Below are 20,456 nucleotides of genomic sequence, written 5' to 3'. Positions count from 1 at the left end.
TTCCTGAAATCCAAATGTGAAAAATAGCAATTTTTTAAAAAGTGTACATACCTATATTTCAACATTTTCTCTGAAACCATGAGGACTAGAACTTAATTTGAAACAAAATAAAAACTGAGATTCTAATGAGATGTCTAGAGGTGATATTTTTTATACACTTTTGTTTGTTTGCAAGCCTAATGTTCCTTTTTTTGTTAGTTTTTAATTAAAAAATCCACCAAAAATGCTTCAATTGTTCCATCCTTTTGTAAAGCAATGCCACTAGGAGACCTTGAATCAGTTAGTAAAATCTGCACAAGATTTCTTTATTCTAGTTTGATGAAATGTAACCATATGGGAAAGACAGTAGTCCCAATATCTGTTTTACAGTTGAGCTAGGACATGTGAAAATCCTGTCCTGGGATTACAAAAGGGATATGGGATGGTAGCAAGAATCTTGTAAGAGCATCCAGCCTCATTCACTGCATGCAGCCTTACAGAATTAAGGGCTAAGCAGGCCTGGCAGCTACATTAATGTGACATCCATCCACTTGGCCGTTAACTTGCAGGCTTGGCAAACACCCAGGGCCATTTCGCACGGCTTCAAAGTAGCAGAATGGTTGCTATTTGGAAACGCTACTAATTTGCCATAACCCACGACGTCGTAGACAATCTGCAACAATCCTGAAACCAATCAGCAAAAAGCGCTTCGTTGTGGCGCTTTCAGGGGAATCCAGAAAAGTGGATTCACCCTCCGGATAGCGATACACTCCTGCAACCAATCTGCAACAGTAGCGCTAAAGACCTGTGCGTTACCATTGTTGCTGGTTCTTCAAAGTCCCTCCCCCTGGCTCTCTCCTCCAAACTTCCGGCGAAGCGATCGCCATTTTTTTTTCTCCGAGCGAGCGGGGATAAACGCACTGGCGAGCCTCTTTCTGTTTAGAGGCTTCCCTGGCTTCAGTCCTTCACCTTTAGTCACTAAGCACAAACCACTGAAAAGCCCGTTTGCTGAAATAAAGTCCCTTTATTTTTTACAAATAAATTCAGCCGAAAATCGGGCCCGTGAGAGGGGGGGGGGATTTTTTTTTTATCACTCGAGGCAGCGTGCAAACGATCATACAATCAAACGACAGCTCACATTAGGCAGCTGGATGGGTCTCTCCGTAGCAACGAATCTACCTAGATTCGTTGCTATGGGTCGTTTTTTTTTTTTTTTAAACCTTTCTTAAAGGGAAAGGGGCTGTTTGGGAGCATGCTAACGGCTGCCCATTGGCTGCTTGACGGCCAGGGGCGGGACGAGCTTGGCAATAGCGCTTCCTTTCTAGCGATTTCTGCCGAGACCGGAAGCCTGTGGGAAACGCTAAAAAACGCAACTGATTCCACTACAAAGGCAGGTATGCATAACGGCGAATTCCACTATTTTAAATGGCGATTTTTCATTCCGCAAACAATTTGCAACAAAGATCCCTGTGCGAAAAGGCCCTCAGTTTCCCATCTTTTGTTCAGTTAATTCCACAGCACCATAACTTATCCTAAGGATCTCTCTCCCCTCTGCTATTGCACAGGCCTACTGACACAGAATGCATGGAGAATGGCCAGGTTTCTCATTGGGGGGGGGGGGGAATTCCAGCCACAGTCTTGCCTTTTGTGCTTCTCCTGCTTTGCATGGCAATTGAAAGAATTAACAGCTCAATAATCAGGAGGAAGAAGCGGCCTGCTTTGAGTTTCAGCTGCTGGGGGGCATGCAGTTAATCCCCTGCCTTCCCCTGAGAGGGATGTGGCAGTGCCATGCCCTGACCTGCTTCACTGGAAGCCATATTTATAGAAAGTGACAGCTTTGCCCTAGTCCTTCAGCAGAGCCTAGGATTTAAGGCAGACTCTCCAGCTCACACATAGCAGGCAGGGCTCTGACGGACACAGAGAGGAATGCTTGGCCTGCCACATTCTTCCTCCTCCCTCTGCCTTTCCGCTTCTCTGTTAGGAAGAAAGAAATGGAAAGCGACAGCTCACTGGACTTTCCTCTTTACTGGGTCAGGGGAGAGGCCTGGACATAAAGTATATCCTATTCTGATCTGTAACACCAGCTACATTTCTTTATCAGCCCCTTCCATTGCATCCTAAGGGTGGGGGAGGAGGTGGCAACAAAATTGAAATCCCGCTTAAGTGTTCTCATGACATTACTAATCTCTTGGTAGGGTTTCTGGTATTCTTTTAATGTGGGAGCAATACAACAGAGGTTTGCCACTGGGGAACTTTCCAGCTCTTCCACGATGGTTCGTACAATCTCATTGTACATGATAAGAGGGAGGGGTAAGCTTCATATTTTGGGAAGGCACCAACTTTCCCAAAATTGTTTGGTTGGGCCAAAAACAGGACACCATCAGAGAAAGGCCTGCTTAGAGATATACTAGAAGCTCGTCTGGATGAGACTTTAAAAGTCAAAGGGATTAAAACCACTGGACACTTTCATCAGGCATTGATAGTTCATATTTAAGATGCATATTTTAGAAGGACTGTTTTTCGGCTAAGAGCAGGTTCCCACCACAAACCCAATATCTCTTTCCTTGTTGGTCATGGATCATTCTGGCTAGGGCCTGAATTTCTCCTGGAATTACAACTGATCTCAAGATGACATAAAACCATTCTCCTGGAAGAAATGGCAGTTTTGGAAGGTGGGTATGATGGAATCACATCTGTAAATCAACATGCATTTGATGTTTAAATGGCTCTTTGTATTAACTGCATTTAGGAATGCTATTCTTTGCTTCACTGTTGAAGGCTTCCATTCCTCACCACCAATCATGATACAGCCCAGAACGTACCGTTTTCAGACTCAGGTTCCCTCACCACCAGTTTCTCAGTTTCTGATTCTTGGTCTTCCTCCTGCAACAGAATTAAAAACAGACCTGTTTTAAAGTTCCTGATTGCAAAGGGTCCTTGAAAAACAAACAGAACCACCATATATCTCAAAGCATGACAGCTCAGAGGCATAAGTATCCTTCAATCCCACAGAAAAGCAGTCAGTCTCCCTCAAGTAAATCCGCACCAAAAAAAAAAAAAAAGGCAAGGCAATGTAAGTTTTAGGGTTGCCAACCTCCAGGTGGTGGCTGGAGATCTCCTTGGAGTACAACAGATTTCCAAGTGACAGATCAATTCGCCTGGATAAAATGGCTATGGGTGATGGATCGTATTATACCCACTGGAATGCCTCCTCTCCCCACCCCCGCTAAAATTGCCAGGTATGTCCCAACCCAGAGCTGGCAACCCTACCAAAAATCCACACTGTAGGAAACCCTGGGTGCACAACTACTATTTTTTAAAACACAGTCACAGCCAAAGTAGACCCAAGGGACAAGTCTGAAATGGAGGGTACTGTGGATGTTTTCCCATATGACATTAACTATGTATATGATCGGGGGGAAGGGGACTTTATAAAGCAGAGGTAAAACCTTCCTTGGCTAGCATGTACATCCAATCTTAAAAGGCCATATTCTCCTTTACATTTGACATATTTACAAGTGCACAAAACAAAATAGGTTGGACAACTTCTCACTGTGTCAGAATAATGTGGCATCTGTTGTGAAGGTTATACTTGTATAAAGTGCCTTTCTTTCCTTGGAGAGACTTTTGTGCTAAATAATATACTTTGAATCCACTTTAGCAGTCATTTGCAAGTGAATTTTGTTGTTCCATGCAGTAAAATCCAGTTGCAAAATGCATTGAGAGTGGATGGAAAGTACATTATTCAGTGCATGTGAAAGCGGAACTTCAGACTTTCCTGGGTGCATCTTCTTTGTGTTTTGTAGAAGAAACCGGTGCTCCTGGACACAGATGCCCCTCTAGGTAAATCAGTGGCTGTGTAATTCTGCCCTTCCTTTTAAAACTACCCCTCTTAGTCCCACCTTTTCCTTTTTTTTCTCCACGTCCTTTATTTAAAAACACTCAAGAAACAGAGATCCCCTCATTGCTCAGCAGCTGCAGCCTTTCTCCAAACACTTCAGAATTAAGACTGAGGACTGAAAGCAGAACTTCCATGCAGACCTCCAGCCTGAGCACTTCTCTTTTGAAAGAAGAGTTGGTTCTTATATGCTGCTTTCCCCTACCCTAATGATTCTCAAAGCAGCTTACAACTGCCTTCCTTTCCTCTCCCCACAACAAGCGACTTATGAGGTAGGTGGGGCTGAGAGAGCTCTGAGAGAACTGTAACTGGTACAAGGTCACCCAACTTGGCTGCATGTGTAGGAGTAGGGAATCAAACCTGGTTCTCTAGACGAAAATTTGCCGCTCTTAACCAGTACAACACACTGCCCTTCAACTCTTTTGCCAATGTTCTAAGAACACAATGTAACTTTAACATTCTTTTAAAGACTATAGTTCATGGACTGGTATTCCTGTACCAGTACAAATCCTCCTGCCTGTGGCATCTTTCACCAGGCATCCCTCACACTCGGGCATCTGTATTAGATGTTGCATGGAAAACTGTCTGTAATATCATAGGGAAATGCCATGACTCAGATGATTCTGCTTTAGAGGCACGGAAGGATGCAATGCAAACAGTTCCAGAGGGACCTCCCCCTCCCCCCCCCCCCCAACAGCAACAACTTCTGTCATGGAAGAATCTCAGTACTAGGGCTGGGACAAACTATTGCCTGAAACCTTAGGCCACCCTTTTCCAACTATTCTTTTTTACTGTGAAGGAGCCCCTGAAACAAAATTTTCAGGCTTTGATAACCCCTGGAAGTGATGTCTTCTGGCCACGCCTTCCTGCCATGCCCCCAGAAGTGACATAACCATCTGCACCCATCGCCCTCCGTTTTCTCTCTTCCTCTGCCTTTACTACTGCTATGGTGGCTCTGCCTCAAGGAGGCCAAAAAGAAGGGCAGGAGCCAAGAAGACTGCCCAGAACCCCCACATCACACCACACCTGACTCTCCTCCCTTTGATTTTTACACCCACAGCCGACCCACTGAGCCCTCTGGGCAGAGGTGGCCAGTTCCCTCACTTGTGGCCAAGTCCATTAAGGCAGGAGGGGAAAGTCCACGCCCCCCTTCTGGAGTTCATATGGACCCCCAGAGGTCCATGGTTTGGGAATGCCTGCTTTAGACAACTGCAGGTAAGCGCTTCCACAGAGTGCTGATTTCCCATGTTCCTTCCTTTGTGAATGCAGAGGCATTTTCAGTGGCAAAGAAGTATCCACACAATAGTTTCCCCTGCATTTTCCTTGCCTCAACCCTCTGCAGCCACTGCCTCCTTTGCCTGCACCTCAGGAAGGCTTTTTTCAGCTTGGTAATAAATCAGTTGTTGCTAGTGTATCAGTTACTGATTTTTAACACACACACACACCCCAAACACTCTAATGGCAGGCAGGCAAGGAAAATGACACTGAAGTGGACAGGAGCTGCAAAAACTCACTGCTTCTCTACCTTGCAGCATGCAAAGGGACTTTGGTCTTTTTAGAAAAGAACACACCAAACCAGGTTTTGGAATTATTACAACAAGGTGGCTGTAGGGATGCCAGCCTCTCAGAATTCTGGTTCATCAATCTAAAGAAATCATTTTTCCTGGAGGGAATGGATGCTTTGGAGGATGGCCTCTATGGCACTGTAGTCCAGTGAGGTCCCTGGTCTCCACAGGCTCCAGCTCCAAATCTTCAGGAGTTTCCCAACCTGGATCTACCACCCTTATCCCTTGTCCCCTGCTGGTGGCTAGGAGGGACCTGGCAATCCTGGGGGGGAGGAGACTGACAAAGCGGTGTTCCCCAACCACCGGGCCGCAGCGGGCACTGGCGTGCAAGCAGACGTGCCTCTCTCCCCCCCCCCCCACAGCGTGCGCTCGCTGTGCCGGGAGTGAGCAGCACGCTGCGGGGGGAGGCGCGGGTGCCAGCAAAAGCGCAGGCATGGCAGTGCTTTGTGGGCGCTGGCATGCCAGTGCCTGCACCTCCCCCCCCTGCAGCATGGCGCTCGCTGCACTCCCAGCACAGCTAGCGCTGTGCCACGAAGGGGCGGGGGGCATGCCTGCTGGTTTGCGGCCACCGGCACGCTTCCCTCCCCCCCCCTGGTCCCCAGACTGAAAAAGATTGGGGGCCACTGGAATAGAGGACATTGTCCTGTGGATCTGCCTCCTAGCCACACCATAGTAAGAAAGCTAAAAAAATCTTCCATTTGGAAACAGCTTGAGAGTAAACAGTTCCAGGCTAGATTCACCAATGGTTTTATTCTTTCTAAGACAGCCTCAGGTGAAGACAGGCAAAGCTGAAAATGATACAGATTGTGGAGTACCTGGAAGTCTGGAGGCGGACGCTCCAGGGACCGGATTGGCCCATGCAGGTGGACGTGGCCCAGACAGTGCTCTGCCCACAGGGGCTTTCCCAAAATATAAGAGGGAACAATAGTAACTATGGTTTGGAGAAGTTGTCACCAATTGATCTCTGAATGTGACCAGCAAAACGAAGAAGTTGAACAGCCAATGTAATTCCTCAGAGAGGGAATGAAGGCAAAATAAGACTGCTAGAATTTAGTGCTCTCTTGATCTTTTCCATTCCTCTGCTGCTTCGTGGCCATCTTTACCATCTCCTTGAGATCTTCTCTCCTTGAGATTGGCTGTGACAAGATTTTTAAAGAAGTCTTTCATGGCTTGTATAGTTGAAAGTCTGAAGAATCTAGGCCATTTTAGTCAACAAGCTTAAGAGAGTGCAATTCTGCTTAGGGTCGTCCTATAAGAATGTTGCGGCTCTTGGGGTAGGCACCAGGTTCGGGGAGGGGGGTGTCCTGAGGGGGCTTTAAAGACTACTTTCCCTACCTCGAGAAGAAAAAGAGAAGAGAATCATAAGTGTGCCACCACTTTGGCTTCGTAGAGAACAAGCAGACATTCATGATAAGCCTTCCTTCCTTTACAGAGCTTTTTTGAGTGGTCATCTCAGCAGAGTGTGTGTGCGGTGAGTGCGGTGAGCAAAACGAAGATGATGAAACTACTGGAATAACTGCTTCTTCTTTATATTAAGCCTATTTAGACAACAGACTGCCTTAATCTGCGTAGCCCAGGCTAGCCTGTTCTTGTCAGGCCTTGGAAGGTAAGCAGGGTTGGCCCTGGTTATTACCTGGATGGGAGACCACCAACAAAGTCCAGGGTTGCAATGCAGGAATAGGCAAGGGCAAACCACCTGTGGATGTCTTTTGCCTTGAAAACCCTATGGCGTCACCCTAACTTGACAGCAATAAATAAACAAAATTCAACAGACTAAAGCTGGTTTAATACTTATTCCTTGTCTTAAGAGTCAATAGTTCTATGAAGGCTCATGGAAAGAACACAATGCCAAAAATGTCTTGTCTCTGTAATAAAGGCTTAACACGTGGGAGGGGGCAGTTGATGCTTTTCATGACATGGGAGTAAACAAAACCATCTTGTGAATAATATCCCATTAAGCCTCTGCTAAAGATGCAGAACATTTCTTCTCTAGCCCCATTGTGAATCCCAGAGTTCTGGGGGTGTTGTGGGGGAAGCCAGCTCAATATTCATGTGTAGTGCAGAGTTTGTGCCATGAGCTACTTTGCGTTTCCCTCTTCCAAGTTTGCAAAGATGTCACTGAAGAGTCCATGCTTGGAAGTGCCCTAGTCACCGAATCAAATAGTCCCCTTGAACACAGCACAAGCACACACAAACACACACACTTACTTTTTTATTAGCACTTAAATGCAGGAATGTGCAACAACAAGATAGAAAGTACCACACATTCTCTCTCTGTGTCTCTGTATCCCTGGAGAGAAATAGAACGGCAGGTCAGATTCCAGATGGTGTGTGGGCCTGTCAGGAGCACATCTAATCTCCTATGTTTGATTCAAGGGGATGGGTCCTTTACAGCTGCTACACTTTGTTCTCTTTGTAAAGGACAGTGTGGGTAGAGAGGAAAGCCGCAGGAAGCTGCCAACCTCAATTAGAGAGACAGAATCAAGATGAAGAAGAAACAAAGGCAGCTAATGCAGGCATAAACAGTTTGCCTTTGTCAAGAATGCGGAGAGAAAGGAGCTAAAACAGGAGTTACCTCCTTCCAGGAAGGGTCTTGGGGACTCTAAAAGCAAGTGGAGAAAAATATCTTTAAAAATTGCTGTATCCTGGGCAAGTGATGTCACTACTGGGGAATGTGTATTATTCATTTGCTTTGTAGTTGCTTCTTACATTCTCTGGCCCCTGACTCACCAAACAGGCACAAGCCCCGCATCTCCACCTCCTATACACACATCTTTATTTTAGTCTGTGCTTCCAAAAATGGAAGCTCCCTTAGCATTCTCATTCATCTTTTTTCCCAGCCCATATTTGAAGGGAAGAGGAAGCTATGACCCAACAAGCTAGGATTTCCTTGTGGAAAGAATGCCAGGGACCAGACGGCTCAGCTTGGTCCTTTTGCACAGTGAGGGATACACCCGACCAAAGAAATACTTCTGCTGTTCATTGTGGTGGGGGCGGGGTGATTATACCGTTCTGGCTATGGCACATAGCAGTTTCATCCCACTGGTTAAGTTTTCGATCCTCATCCAATCTGTAGAATCATTCACCTGCCCCACCTTTATTTATCATCTCTCTTGGTGTGGTCACCAGACATGTACAATGCCTGGGGGAAAAAGAGGTTCAGACAAGCAGGTGGACCTAAAGTAGACCTAAGAAGTGGAGTCCCTGTGTCACCACCAAATTGCTCCATGGATATGGCACAATACTGACAAGACTGGAACACATTTTTCCAGACCTAAGGGAATATTTGTCTAGCGCTTTTGGAATACCAAGTTGTTAGCCATCTCCAGTGGTTTTATTTATGTTTTATTTATTATCCTAATATACAGTCACTTCCAGCCAGCTGGTTCAAGGTGGTTCACATCAATGTAAATGTACACATTTAAAATAACCAGAAGACAAACCCACCCACCTCGGTTGCAGAGTGCCTATTTGGTCTGCGCATGGGCCCAGGTTCAATCCCTGCATCTTCAGTTAAGAGTCGGGTATTAAGTAATATAAAAGTCCCCTGCCTGTAGAATCCTAGAGAACCATTGATTATTGTATTTAGTACTTATCATCATATGGCAAGTGTTGCATAGCTGGGAGATCCTAGGATTGTCTGGCAGCCAGGCAAGGGACATTCGGAGGTGGTTTGCTATCGCCCTAGTATTCTTTGGTGGCCTCCCATCCAAATACTAGCTGGGGTTGACCCTGTTTAGCTTCTGAACTGGCCTGGGCCGCTAACGGATTCAGTAGAAGGCAGCTTAATGTGTTCATGTGAAGGCCCACATCACACCGCAATGAATTTAAAGATTAATTGTTGACTATGTGATGAGGAATCTTTTTGGTCATTTTAACTGCTTCCTAATTATAATACCATTTGAAACCATCATGATTGCATTATCTGGGACACCTGTCTTTTCAGTATTATACTCCAAGGACTTGGAAAACATTAGCTTCTTAAAAGCTGTGCCAATGCTGACTGCTCTTTCATGAGGCTGGAGTATCCAGCACGCTCTCAGTCTTGGTTCTATATTCTTCATGCAAGGATAGCATTTGGTGTGAAAGCTTTGGTCCAGGAGAAGATGTGGGTTTTATAACCCTACTTTTTACTACCCAAAAGTCCCAAAACTGCTTACAAAAACCTTTCCTTTCCTCTCCCCACGACAGACACCCTGTGAGGTAGGTGGGGCTGAGAGAGCTCTAAGAGAACTGTGGCCCAAGGTCACCCAGATGGCTGGATGTGGAGGAGGGGAAAATCAAACCACGCTCTTCGGATTAGAGACTGCTGCTCTTAACCACAACACCACACTGACTCTTGATACTATTAGACTGACAGGGAAGCTGAAGATAAGAGAAATGTTCAAGACCACCACAAGTCCAGTAATTCTGTGATGGAAGACAGCCTGTTCCAAGAGTGTAAAGGCTTCTGCAAAATGTTCTTAAGTGCTATGCATATGCACTTAGTTTAAAGCTTATAGGGACAAAAAACATGGACTCTCTATTGTGCCATACTGTAAATTTCCCAGGGGTATCTACCTAATCATCATGTTCCCTCTTAATAAAACAGTAAGGGGTGTTGGGGTGGGCTGTGTCCGTGATCAAAACTCCCAGATTGGCCCCTTGGCCCTGGAATGGCAAGCAGAGGGGCCAATCGGAAGGGGGATCGTGGGACCTCACCAGGACAGACCCGAGTTCCAGGGCAATCTGGAGACATGGCTGCCAGTCTGCTCCTGACCACTGCAGGGAGAGGAGGTCAGCAAGGCTGCTCAGGGGAATGAGAACACAGGCTGCATCAGCCCTTTTCACCCCAAGGCTGTCCTAACTGTCAAGTCCAACTGCAAATTGCCTCAGAACCCTGACAGAGCTGGCAGGAGGCTGGAGAGTGCTCTCCTTCCCCCTCCCTCCCTTTCAGGCCTGCTGTGAAGGAGCCTCTAACAGGCTCTGACTGAGGGGAGGGAGGCCTTTCCAAGAGCAACGCAGGGGAGCCTCAGGGCATTCCTTTCAAGGGTGGGCAACTTTCCCCTTCTGCCAAACAATTGGCTGACAGGGAGGCCACAGAAAAGCCCCTTCTCACTTAAAATACTGCTCTGCCCAGGGTTTAGACACAGCCAAAACATGTTTGTTTCTTCTTTGCAACTTTCTGCAGATTTGAGGCTGCTGTACAACGTTATTCTGCAGACAATACTGGTTCTTTTGTCTCCTGTTTCATCTGCATAACAACCCTGTGCAGTAGGCCTCAAGTCTTTCAATTCAACATCAACCTGTGTGGGAGGCCTTAAACGTTTCTTCTCTACCACAACCCTGTCCAAAGTAGCCCTTTCTGCCTGGGGAGCTGATCTTTATACTCTGCAGGTGAGCTGTAATTCCAGGAGCTCTCCAGGCCCCACCTGGAGGTTGGCTACCCCTGGGTTGGAAATATTCCTGGAGGTTTGGAGATGGGACTTCAAAATCGTACAATGCCTCAGAGTCCAGCCTTCAAAGGAGCCATTTTTGTCTGCAGTTGGGAAGGGAGTGGTGCAGGTGTGTCCCTCCTGGGCTATGGGCTATGTCCAGTCCTTACCAGCAACTGTTTGTATTCTGGAGCACAGACAGGCAGACCAGCATCAGTCCTGTGAGTTTGGAAAGTGCAGGAAGATCTAAATAAATATTTAAAGACTGAAACTGTAAATAGTGAACAAGCAAATGGCTGGACACATGGGAACTGACTTGACTTTTTCCAACATTGGCCTGGCAAATAAACCAATATAAAAAAACCTTACTAAGGTCAAGACTGCTGTATACAGACAGTCTTCCTCTTAGGGTTGCCAGCTTCCCTGTGAGGCTCGCTACCCCACCTCCCTCATCAGGAGTCTGCTATGGGGACAGGAAGGGAAGACGATTGGAAAATGCTTTGAAACACCTGAGGCCTGCTGGGTCACTGCAGTCCATTCCCAGTTCTCTCAGACCTCTCACGGCCCCACATAACTCACAGGTTGTCTATTGTGGGGAGACGAACGGAAAAGGTGTTTGTAAACCGCTTTGAGACTCCTTTGGGTAGTAAACAACAGGGTATAAAAATCCAGTTTTTCTTCTAAGGAGCACTTTGGGCAGCTGATGCGTAGAGAAGGGACTACCTTAAGGTGACCAGATTTTAACATTGGTAAAGCAGGACAACATTGACTGGGGGGGGGGGGTCTTGATTAAAAATTTGGTCTATATGGAGCAACAAAAAGTTTCATAGAATGCAAACATAGTATTGTAATATATATATATATTGTTGCCTAGGTTGTTGCCTAGACAGAGCCTTGAAAAGGTGGGTTGAAGGGAGTAAAATAAAAACTTTTGAAGAACCAAAGCAACTGATAGGCTTAGGGCCCTTCTATACGAAAGTTCCCTCACAATTTTAAATGGTTCCTGAGGGATAAAAAACCAAAAACCATGCTGAAATCAATTTATTAGATGAGATTGGGGGGCACTGGGGGGGGGAGGGAATCTCTTTTCTCACCTCCCATCAAGAAAAATAAAGTTTGGAGTACCACAGAGAATATGAAGCCATCAAACACCAACCCTCTCAGGCAGAACACTCCCATACAAAATAGACAACTAGGATAAGGTGACCAGATTTTAAGATTGGTAAAGAGGGACACCATTGACCGGGGGGGTTGCCAACCTCCAGGCATAGCCTGGACTTCTGGAATCACCACTTAATCCTGAACAGCTTGGAGACACCGGGGGGGGGGGGGGGTTGCCAGCCTCCAGGCATGGCCTGAAGGTCTGGAATCACCACTCAAGCCTCCACAGCTTGGAGATCAAGCGTGGTGGTGGTGGTGGTGGGGGGTTCCTAATTAAAAGTTTGGTCTGTTGCTTTCATTTGATTTACACACACATGGGCACACAAACATGCACGCCCCCACATCCTCTCTTCATTATAACTTCATTTCACCTCCCATACTTACAAGAAGTATATTAATTAATTCTGTTCATGTATTTTGCATTTTTAAGAACCAGGCTATAGACTGTTGTAGTTGTATGTGATTGTATTCTCAGAATGGTCACCATGCAGATGTTAACAGAACAAAAGAGACAGGAAGAGTGTCTGATTTAACATATTATTAAAAATTGAACCAGTTATGAAAAAATCCCAAGATGAATTTAAAATATATTTTAAAGCACCAACGGAAGCTAGAGACAAATATACCGAAAAGATACAAAAAAATGAGATCTCCAAGTCAGCAAAGCCAGGCAGAGGGGTCCTGAAGCACACAGTCAGAATAGAAAAAAATGATCTTCTCACTGGGTTTCAGTCCATGGGAAAGGAGGTATGTGCACTTCAGGACAATGTCTGTCAGAGATCTCACAAGACAGCATTAGCCAGGCATCAGCTGGAAAAAACTTAAAGGTATATACAACATGAATGTGTTAAATTGTTAAAACCTTTTAAGATACCTGGAGAGCTTTCTCTCCTACTTGCTACCTGCTTTCCCAGTGCAATTAGCTTTTTTTTTTAATTTATTTTATAAAAGGGTCAGTCCAGAGACACAACAACACACCCCTCTCAGATTACTTTTCTTTCTATGGTACTTGTTATGGAAAAGGAAAATACATCTAAATTTTCCATGGTTTAAGCTTTCATAAGTCCAAGGTCACAGCCACATAGTTTCTTCAAAGTAAAAAAAAAAACCTCATTTCTACAGGTAGATAAGCATTGACTCGTGAAAGTTGATACCCCAGAATGTGTTATTGCTTTTTAAAAATTCTACCACTGGACTCAAATTCTACCCGCCTAAAACCTCTGTCCCTCGCAAAAGCGTATTCTTGGAATCAAAGATTTATTCAAGGCATGAGCTTCTGCGTGCATGCACGCTTCCTTGGTCTGAGGAGGTGTGCATGCACAGTGGTGCTCATGCCTTGAACAGATCTTTGTTGGACTTAAAAGGCGACCCTGGACTCAGATGTTGTTGTGCTACTTGAGAGCAACATGGCTACCCACTTGAATCCTTCTGCATCGAGGTGCTCTGGGCGACTCACCAGGAAACACGCACAAACCGCGGGTGGGCTGACTGGGGAGTGCACAACTGCGAGAGGGGGGCAGCATCCCAGCACAATGAAGGGAAAGGCAGGGACGACGGGCGACAGGGGATGCTCCAATGAGACGGCTGCCTCCCGCTGCCACCTCCTCCTCCTCCTCCTCCTCCTGGCCATCTGCTCTCCGCCCTCTCCTCCCCTGCCCACTCTGGGCATCTTTCAGGGAGAGCGGTGATGGCTCCATGTGCTTTGCAGTGTGCAGCTGCACCGCCGAGGCCCCTCCTGCCCGCTTGAGGGACAGCAAGGACTGGGCCGGCACCCCCACAGCGGGCACTTCTGGGCCAGCCTCAGGGAGGCCGTGGGAAGGAGGGACGGAAGCGGTGACGTCACGGCTGGCCTCCATCCTTCCTGCCTCCCCTCAGCCAGCCGCACTGCTCCAGATCGACTTTGCCTGGCTGACCATGAGTTGGCTTGCGTGGAGCCCTGCCACTCCCCCATTTGAGGGACAGTGGGACTTCTGGAGAGTCCAGCGGGATGCGGGACTTTCCAGAAGAAGGCGGGGCTCTCACGCCAGAGTCAGGACGCCTGGTAACTATAAACTAGGGATAGTCTGTTATGACTGCCAGGCTTATTGTCCAAAAGGCTTATTGTCCACAGAAAGGGCAGAACAGCCATTGAAACCCCAGTGATAGACTCTGAGCCACAGGAAGTACAAACAGACAGACCAGCAAGGGTCTTGAGAGCAATATTTAGGAATATTTAGAGCCTATAACTGTAAATGGTAAACAAGTAAATGTCTGGAGAGACACGGGCTGAAGCGACTTTGGTAAAGCCAGGCCTGGTAAATAAAAATCAGCATTTGCCAGGAAGGTCCTACAAAATCAAAGGCATAAGTGAGTGGCCCAGAACTGCAAGCAGAGTTAGCTTGGGAACTCAAATAAAAAGGCTTTACAGAGAAGTGGACAGTAGGAGTTTGGGGAGAATTAAATGTTCCAACTTTAACGGGCAACAACTTAACTTTGCAGACAAAAATAATAACTGCAGTTGCCAGCAATAGGCCCCAGGCTTCAGAAGGGCAGACATCATCAGCTATGTAGCAGACAGAAATAGCAGAGTGTAGTGACTGTTTGAAAAGGTAAGCTCTGTTGCGTTATACCCTTTTGAGGTCCTTGCCCTCCTGTGGCTCCATCCCCAAACTGCCAGGAATTTCCCAGCCTGAAATTAGCAAGGCAAGGACAGGCCATGATGAGCCTGCCACTCTTTTTAAAAGTCCAGTGATGTCCATTTCACCATCTGAGCTGTCCTCTGAGAACCAATGACATGCCTTGCCTTACTTCATGGATGAGCAAGCCTCTTCTGGAGTCTGCCAGTTGCTCTCTTTCTCTCTTTCCCACTTTCAGCCTAACACACCTAAGGGTGGGTGGGTGGATGAGGAAGGGTAGAACCATATATGAGATCCTTGGAGGAAGAGTGAGATAGAATTGTTCTACATTTTAAGGGAAGGGTTTATTTAATTTCTTAGATTATATATATAAATATATATATAATACTTATACGCCCATTTTCTCCTGAGCATCAACAGTTTTCTAGAGCCTGTTGTATTTCTTTGTACAACAGGCTTTAGAATCATAGAATCATAGAGTTGGAAGGGGCCATTCAGGCCATCTAGTCCAACCCCCTGCACAACGCAGGATCAGCCCAAAGCATCCTAAAGCATCCAAGAAAAGTATGTATCCAACCTTTGCTTGAAGATTGCCAGTGAGAGGGAGCTCACCACCTCCTTAGGCAGCCTATTCCACTGCTGAACTACTCTGACTGTGAAATTTTTTGCCCCTGATATCTAGCCTATATCGTTGTACTTGTAGTTTAAACCCATTACTGCGTGTCCTCTCCTCTGCAGCCAACGGAAACAGCATTCTGCCCTCCTCCAAGTGACAACCTTTCAAATACTTAAAGAGGGCTATCATGTCCCCTCTCAACCTCCTTTTCTCCAGGCTGAACATTCCCAAGTCCCTCAACCTATCTTCATAGGGCTTGGTCCCTTGGCCCCAGATCATCTTCGTCGCTCTCCTCTCTACCCTTTCAATTTTATCTACATCCTTCTTGAAGTGAGGCCTCCAGAACTGCACACAGTACTCCAGGTGTGGTCTGATCAGTGCCGTATACAATGGGACTATGACATCTTGTGATTTTGATGTGATGCCCCTGTTGATACAGCCCAAAATTGCATTCGCCTTTTTTACCGCTGCATCACACTGCCTGCTCATTTATTGCACAATTACTTCTCCATTAAGATTCTTGCTGGCTCAGATCCTATCTCCAGTTTGCTACAGTCCATTGCGTTTTTTCACACAATGGCCATTATTGCTAGTGGTGCTATAAATAATTGGCCTTGTTGCACACGGACTTTGTTTTCAGTTTGTGACATTTTGATATAAGGGTTGCCAGATCCCCTTTGGCCACTGGCAGGGTATGAGGGGTATGGTTGCCAGCTCCAGTTTGGGTAATTACTGGAGATTTGGGAATGTAGCCTGAGGAGGAGAGGGATCTCAGTAGAGTACAATGCCACAGAGTCCTCCTTCCAACGCATCTGTTTTCTCCAGGGGAACTGATCTCTGTAGTCTGTAGATGAGCTGTAATTCTGGCCCAACTCATGCCCAGCCTGTTATCCCCTTCAGTCTAGTGTGCTGGGTAGCAGCTGGATCCTGGGATCCACTCAACCCCACAGAGTAACTCCATGCTGTACAGAAATTCCCATAGAGTTATTAAGTGAAATCTCCCTGTAAGCTGAAATGTGATGAGGGAAACCTGGTGGGGAGGCCTTGACTCTTGGCGAAGGAGCATCCACTCAGCTTTTCTAAGATCATGGGCTGTGGCACCCTTGGACTTGGGGCCTTTTGATGTTTGCTGTGGCTTGGAGAATGGCATCTACACAAATAGCAAGGAAGGAGTCTTCCTTTTAGGAAAGAGGGCAAAGGAAACTTTCCTGCCTGGGGGAAGAGGCACATCAAGGGGACATCTGGAGGCCTGCCACATCCACTGGCAATTCAGACAGCTGCCGTGACAGACAAAGATCACTTTTCTGGAGGCTTAATAATGGGGCCTCCTTCCCCAACAGCTGCCCCAGGCTACTGAGTCAGCTTCTGGATGGCCACAGCTGTGTTTGTGTTCTCTCTTTGCATCAATCTCACTCTCCCAGTACTCGTCTGGCCACAGAAGGGCCTAGCAGATGTTTGGTTTTTGCAGCCTTTTCTACCAAACCTGACTCCAAAGCACAGCTGATACCAGCCTCCAGGCGGGACCTAGGGATCCCCTGAAATTACAGCTCATCTCCAGGCAACAGAGATCAGTTCCCCTGGAGAAAACGGCCACTTGGAAGGTGGACTGTATAGCATTAAACCCCCATTTAAGTCCCTCCCTTCCCCAAATCTTGTCTTCAGCAGGCTCCATTCCCAAGGTCTCTAGGTTTTTCCCAACCCAGTGCTGGCAACTGTAATCATTATGGTTCTTTAGGGTGCAAAGTACTGAATACCAAATGTGGACCACTCTGGGCCCCTGGGCCTAGGCTAGATCTCTGTCAGAGCTGTATAAGTCAGCTTCCAAAATGGACACCAGAGCAACATTTCCACTGATGGGAGGGGAGGAACTTCAATAGGATATAATACCACGGATCAGTTCTCCAGGTGAACTGATCTCTATTGCCTCAGTTGTAATCCCAGGAGATCTCTAGCCAGCACCTGGAGGTTGGCAACCCTAGTTCCAATGCACCCAATGTTTATGGATGCCAGTCTTTAGGTGGGACCTGGGATCCCCCAGAATTACAGACTACAGAGATCAGTTCCCCCGGAGAAAGTAGATGCTTTGGAGGGGGCTCCATCCCCAAATATCCAGGAGTTTCCCCATCTAGAGCTGACAACCCTAACCCCAACCCCCACCAATTGACCTGGGGGACCTGGCAACCCTATCTACATGGTTTCCTCAAAAGAATTAGAAACCTTGTTGCATCTTCCATATAGCCCTTTTCCAACTGGAGAGCCACTTAAGTTGGAGGAAGCCTTCAACTTTTGCTCCATGGAGAAGAATAGGGGTAGGGCAGGATTCAACCCAATGCCCTAGACTTGTCAGCTGGATGGCTTCAATCAAGGTGTGATACTGTTCCTCACATTGTTCAACATCTTTATGCACCCTCTGCCCAGGTGGGCCAGAGTTTTGGACAGGGCTGTCATTAGTATGCTGATGACACCCAGCTCTATCTCTTGATGGACGGCTGCCCTGACTCCCAAAAAAATTATTTTAAGGATCAATTTTGCCCACCCCCACATCACTTACTTGTAAGATAGTACCTGGGGAATGTTTCTTTATTGAGGTGATCCAACCAGTGCTATAGACAATGAACTTTGCAAGACCTCATCTGCTAAATCAGACCAAAGTTCCTTGCTGGAACTTGGCCTCTCTGTCTGTTAAACTGAAAGAAGTATAAGTTGCATAAAATGGGAACTTATACGATCAAATATGTTTGATGCGTTTACCGTACTTACTCAAAAGGAAGGTGTCCCTGATTGTAAGATGATCCCTCCCTCTAAAAGTTATACTTTTTTTTTTACTGGGCATAACTAACTTGTGTGCAACTGCATGAAACACCTGGAGGAAAAACTAGTCAGGGATTGAAAGAATTAAAGCACCATTATTTAGTAAAACATCTTTTGGATTTTTTAGGAGTTAGGGTTAAAGGCAAATTGTTTTTTCTTTTTTGTTTTCTGCCAAACAATGATGAATTTGGGGTCAGGGACATCTGAATGTAACAGGAAGAGTGAAAGCAGAAGCCAAGTCCTGCCTCTTTTCCAGCAGAAAAGAGCAAGAGTCCCGTAGCACCTTAAAGACTTTCAGGAGTCACTGCTAACTTTTTCAGACTCGTGAAAGCCCATCCTCTGCCACAAATAGTTAATATTTAAGGTGCAATTGGATTCTTGCTCTTTTCGTTTGCTATACTCACTCAGCTACCCATCTTGACCTGCCCCTCTGGAATAGGGATGCCAATCCCCAGGTGGGATCTGGAGATTCCCGCAGTATTACGGCTCATTTCCAGGCAACAGAGATCAGTACCCCTGGAGAAAATGACTGCTTTGGAGGGTGGATTCTATAGCTTTATATACCATTGAGGTCCCTCCCCACCCCAAATCCTGCCTACTGCTAGATCAATTCCCAAGGAATCCAGGTATGTTCAGTACTGACAGCCATGATTCTAACCTTATGACAGAAGGAAATAGTGAGCAAAAGAGCAGACATCAGCTATTCTGGGATCCTTTTCCCTGAAACTAGTCAGCAATCTATTTTTTAGTTTCTCGCTGAAAGACCCATGATATCACCTTTTTTTGTTCTCTTTCACACAGACACACACATCCCAGACCATACACAACCTTCAACAGGTAAATGCCAGAAGTTTCTTACAGAAGAAAAACAAGAAGTAAAGTCAGCCTGCTGGCCTTTAAAAAAATAATATTAAAGGTGAAGCCGCAATTTCAAGCAGAAGGGCTGGAAGAGAAAGATATATAATCCCTCCATCCAAGAGAGGAGGGAAGGGTGTGAAGGGAATGCAAACACTGAACTTTGAAAGGGGAGTTTAAGGGAAGCCACAGCTTGGAAAAATAACTCTTGGCAGTATTACTGAAGTATGCTGCAAGTTGCCATTTATGGCTCTGCTTTCTGATCTCAGCCTGATGCAAGACGTTGCAAGAGGAAAGGGGAGAATGGAGTCTGGAAATGAAAGCAGGGGAGAGGTAGCCTTTTGCTTCAAGGAGAATGGCCAGATAAACAGTTACCTCATGGACTGTTCCCTTTCACCCTCATCCTGCATCTACATCTCTTCTATTAAAGGACAAAGCTGCAAAAGCAGATACCCCAGCTGGATGAGTTGCTGATCTAAAGGAGATGTGAGGGGCCAACGGGAGGTATACCTAAGAGAGTGAAGTCTCGTTTACAAGAAAGGAGCTGGTCCTGCAGACAGCAAAAGGAAGGAAACAGTCAAGTGAGATTGCTGTCCTGTTTGTGCAGGTGCATACATGATGTGCATGGATACACATAAGTTGAACTCAAAGAAGGAGTTCCATAGAAATGAAGGAGAAAATAAATACCTCTCTTTTTTCCTGATTACTGGTGAGAACTGGTGACCAGATGCTAAGGAGAACAGGAATCTGTCTCTAAGTATTTCCCAATCCTTTATCTTTCACAGTTGTTCTGGTCAGTGTCAGAGCACAAATTTTGGAATTATACAATCTCAGGTTCAGTTTCTGGCATGTCTCATTAAAGAATGTTTGGGTGTTGGGAAAGAACCCTTCTGCCTGAGGGCTACTGCCAATCAGAGGAGGCAAGACTGAGCTAGATGGGGTGTTAGAAGGCCATTTCAGGTGTTCCTAATATAAACAGCCTTTTCTCACACCCTCAAGACAAGCTCTCCCTGCCTTCAGCTTTTCTTCTACACAGTTATTAAAGGCATCGGGCAGGCAGAATAGGTCTCCCAACAGAAGGGAGGGAACTCCCCATCCAGGTATGAATCACAGCTGCAAGTAATGCCTCAGTACAATAAGACACCAAGGGCCAACCTAGACATTACAGGCCCTGGGTCCAACCTGTGGCTATCGATGCTGTTGAATCGAGAGGGATCTACATCTGAGGATATATTTGTGTTGGTCTTCCACCTGTAAAATAGAATGACGACTTGCCTTGCAGTGGTGATGAAGAATGGGATAAGAACTGAAACACATTTTAAAGAGACATGTGTGTGCATAAAATTAGATTACATTTCCTAAACAGGCTGAGACAGTGGTCTCATATAACTGTTATGTTAATACTAGGTATGACTAAGATTGGATTGCTGAGGTCCATATTTCTTTTTTTAAAAGGGTTTGTCATTTTTTTCCAGCCCAAGAAGCCTATATACACAGCTCTTCTAAGGAAGGGCTCTGACCCTTTGGCCTTCAAGGGCTGGA

General features: G+C 46.1%; 1 protein-coding gene across 1 annotated transcript in view; it reads right to left on the bottom strand.

Moving 5' to 3' along the window:
• The window catches only part of MXRA7 (matrix remodeling associated 7), a 90,354-nt gene that overhangs the window by 50,062 nt on the left and 19,836 nt on the right, over positions 1 to 20,456 (bottom strand). Inside the window, exon 2 of the mRNA XM_077327679.1 lies at positions 2,802 to 2,862. Within this exon, the coding sequence (XP_077183794.1) occupies positions 2,802 to 2,862 (61 nt within the window). The remainder of the gene's footprint in view (positions 1 to 2,801; positions 2,863 to 20,456) is intronic.

The sequence above is a fragment of the Paroedura picta genome, chromosome 3 (genome assembly GCF_049243985.1).
Source record: "Paroedura picta isolate Pp20150507F chromosome 3, Ppicta_v3.0, whole genome shotgun sequence".
NCBI classification, from domain to species: Eukaryota; Metazoa; Chordata; class Lepidosauria; order Squamata; family Gekkonidae; genus Paroedura; species Paroedura picta.
Note: the sequence above shows the minus strand (reverse complement) of the source record. Positions and strands in the feature narration are given on the sequence as shown.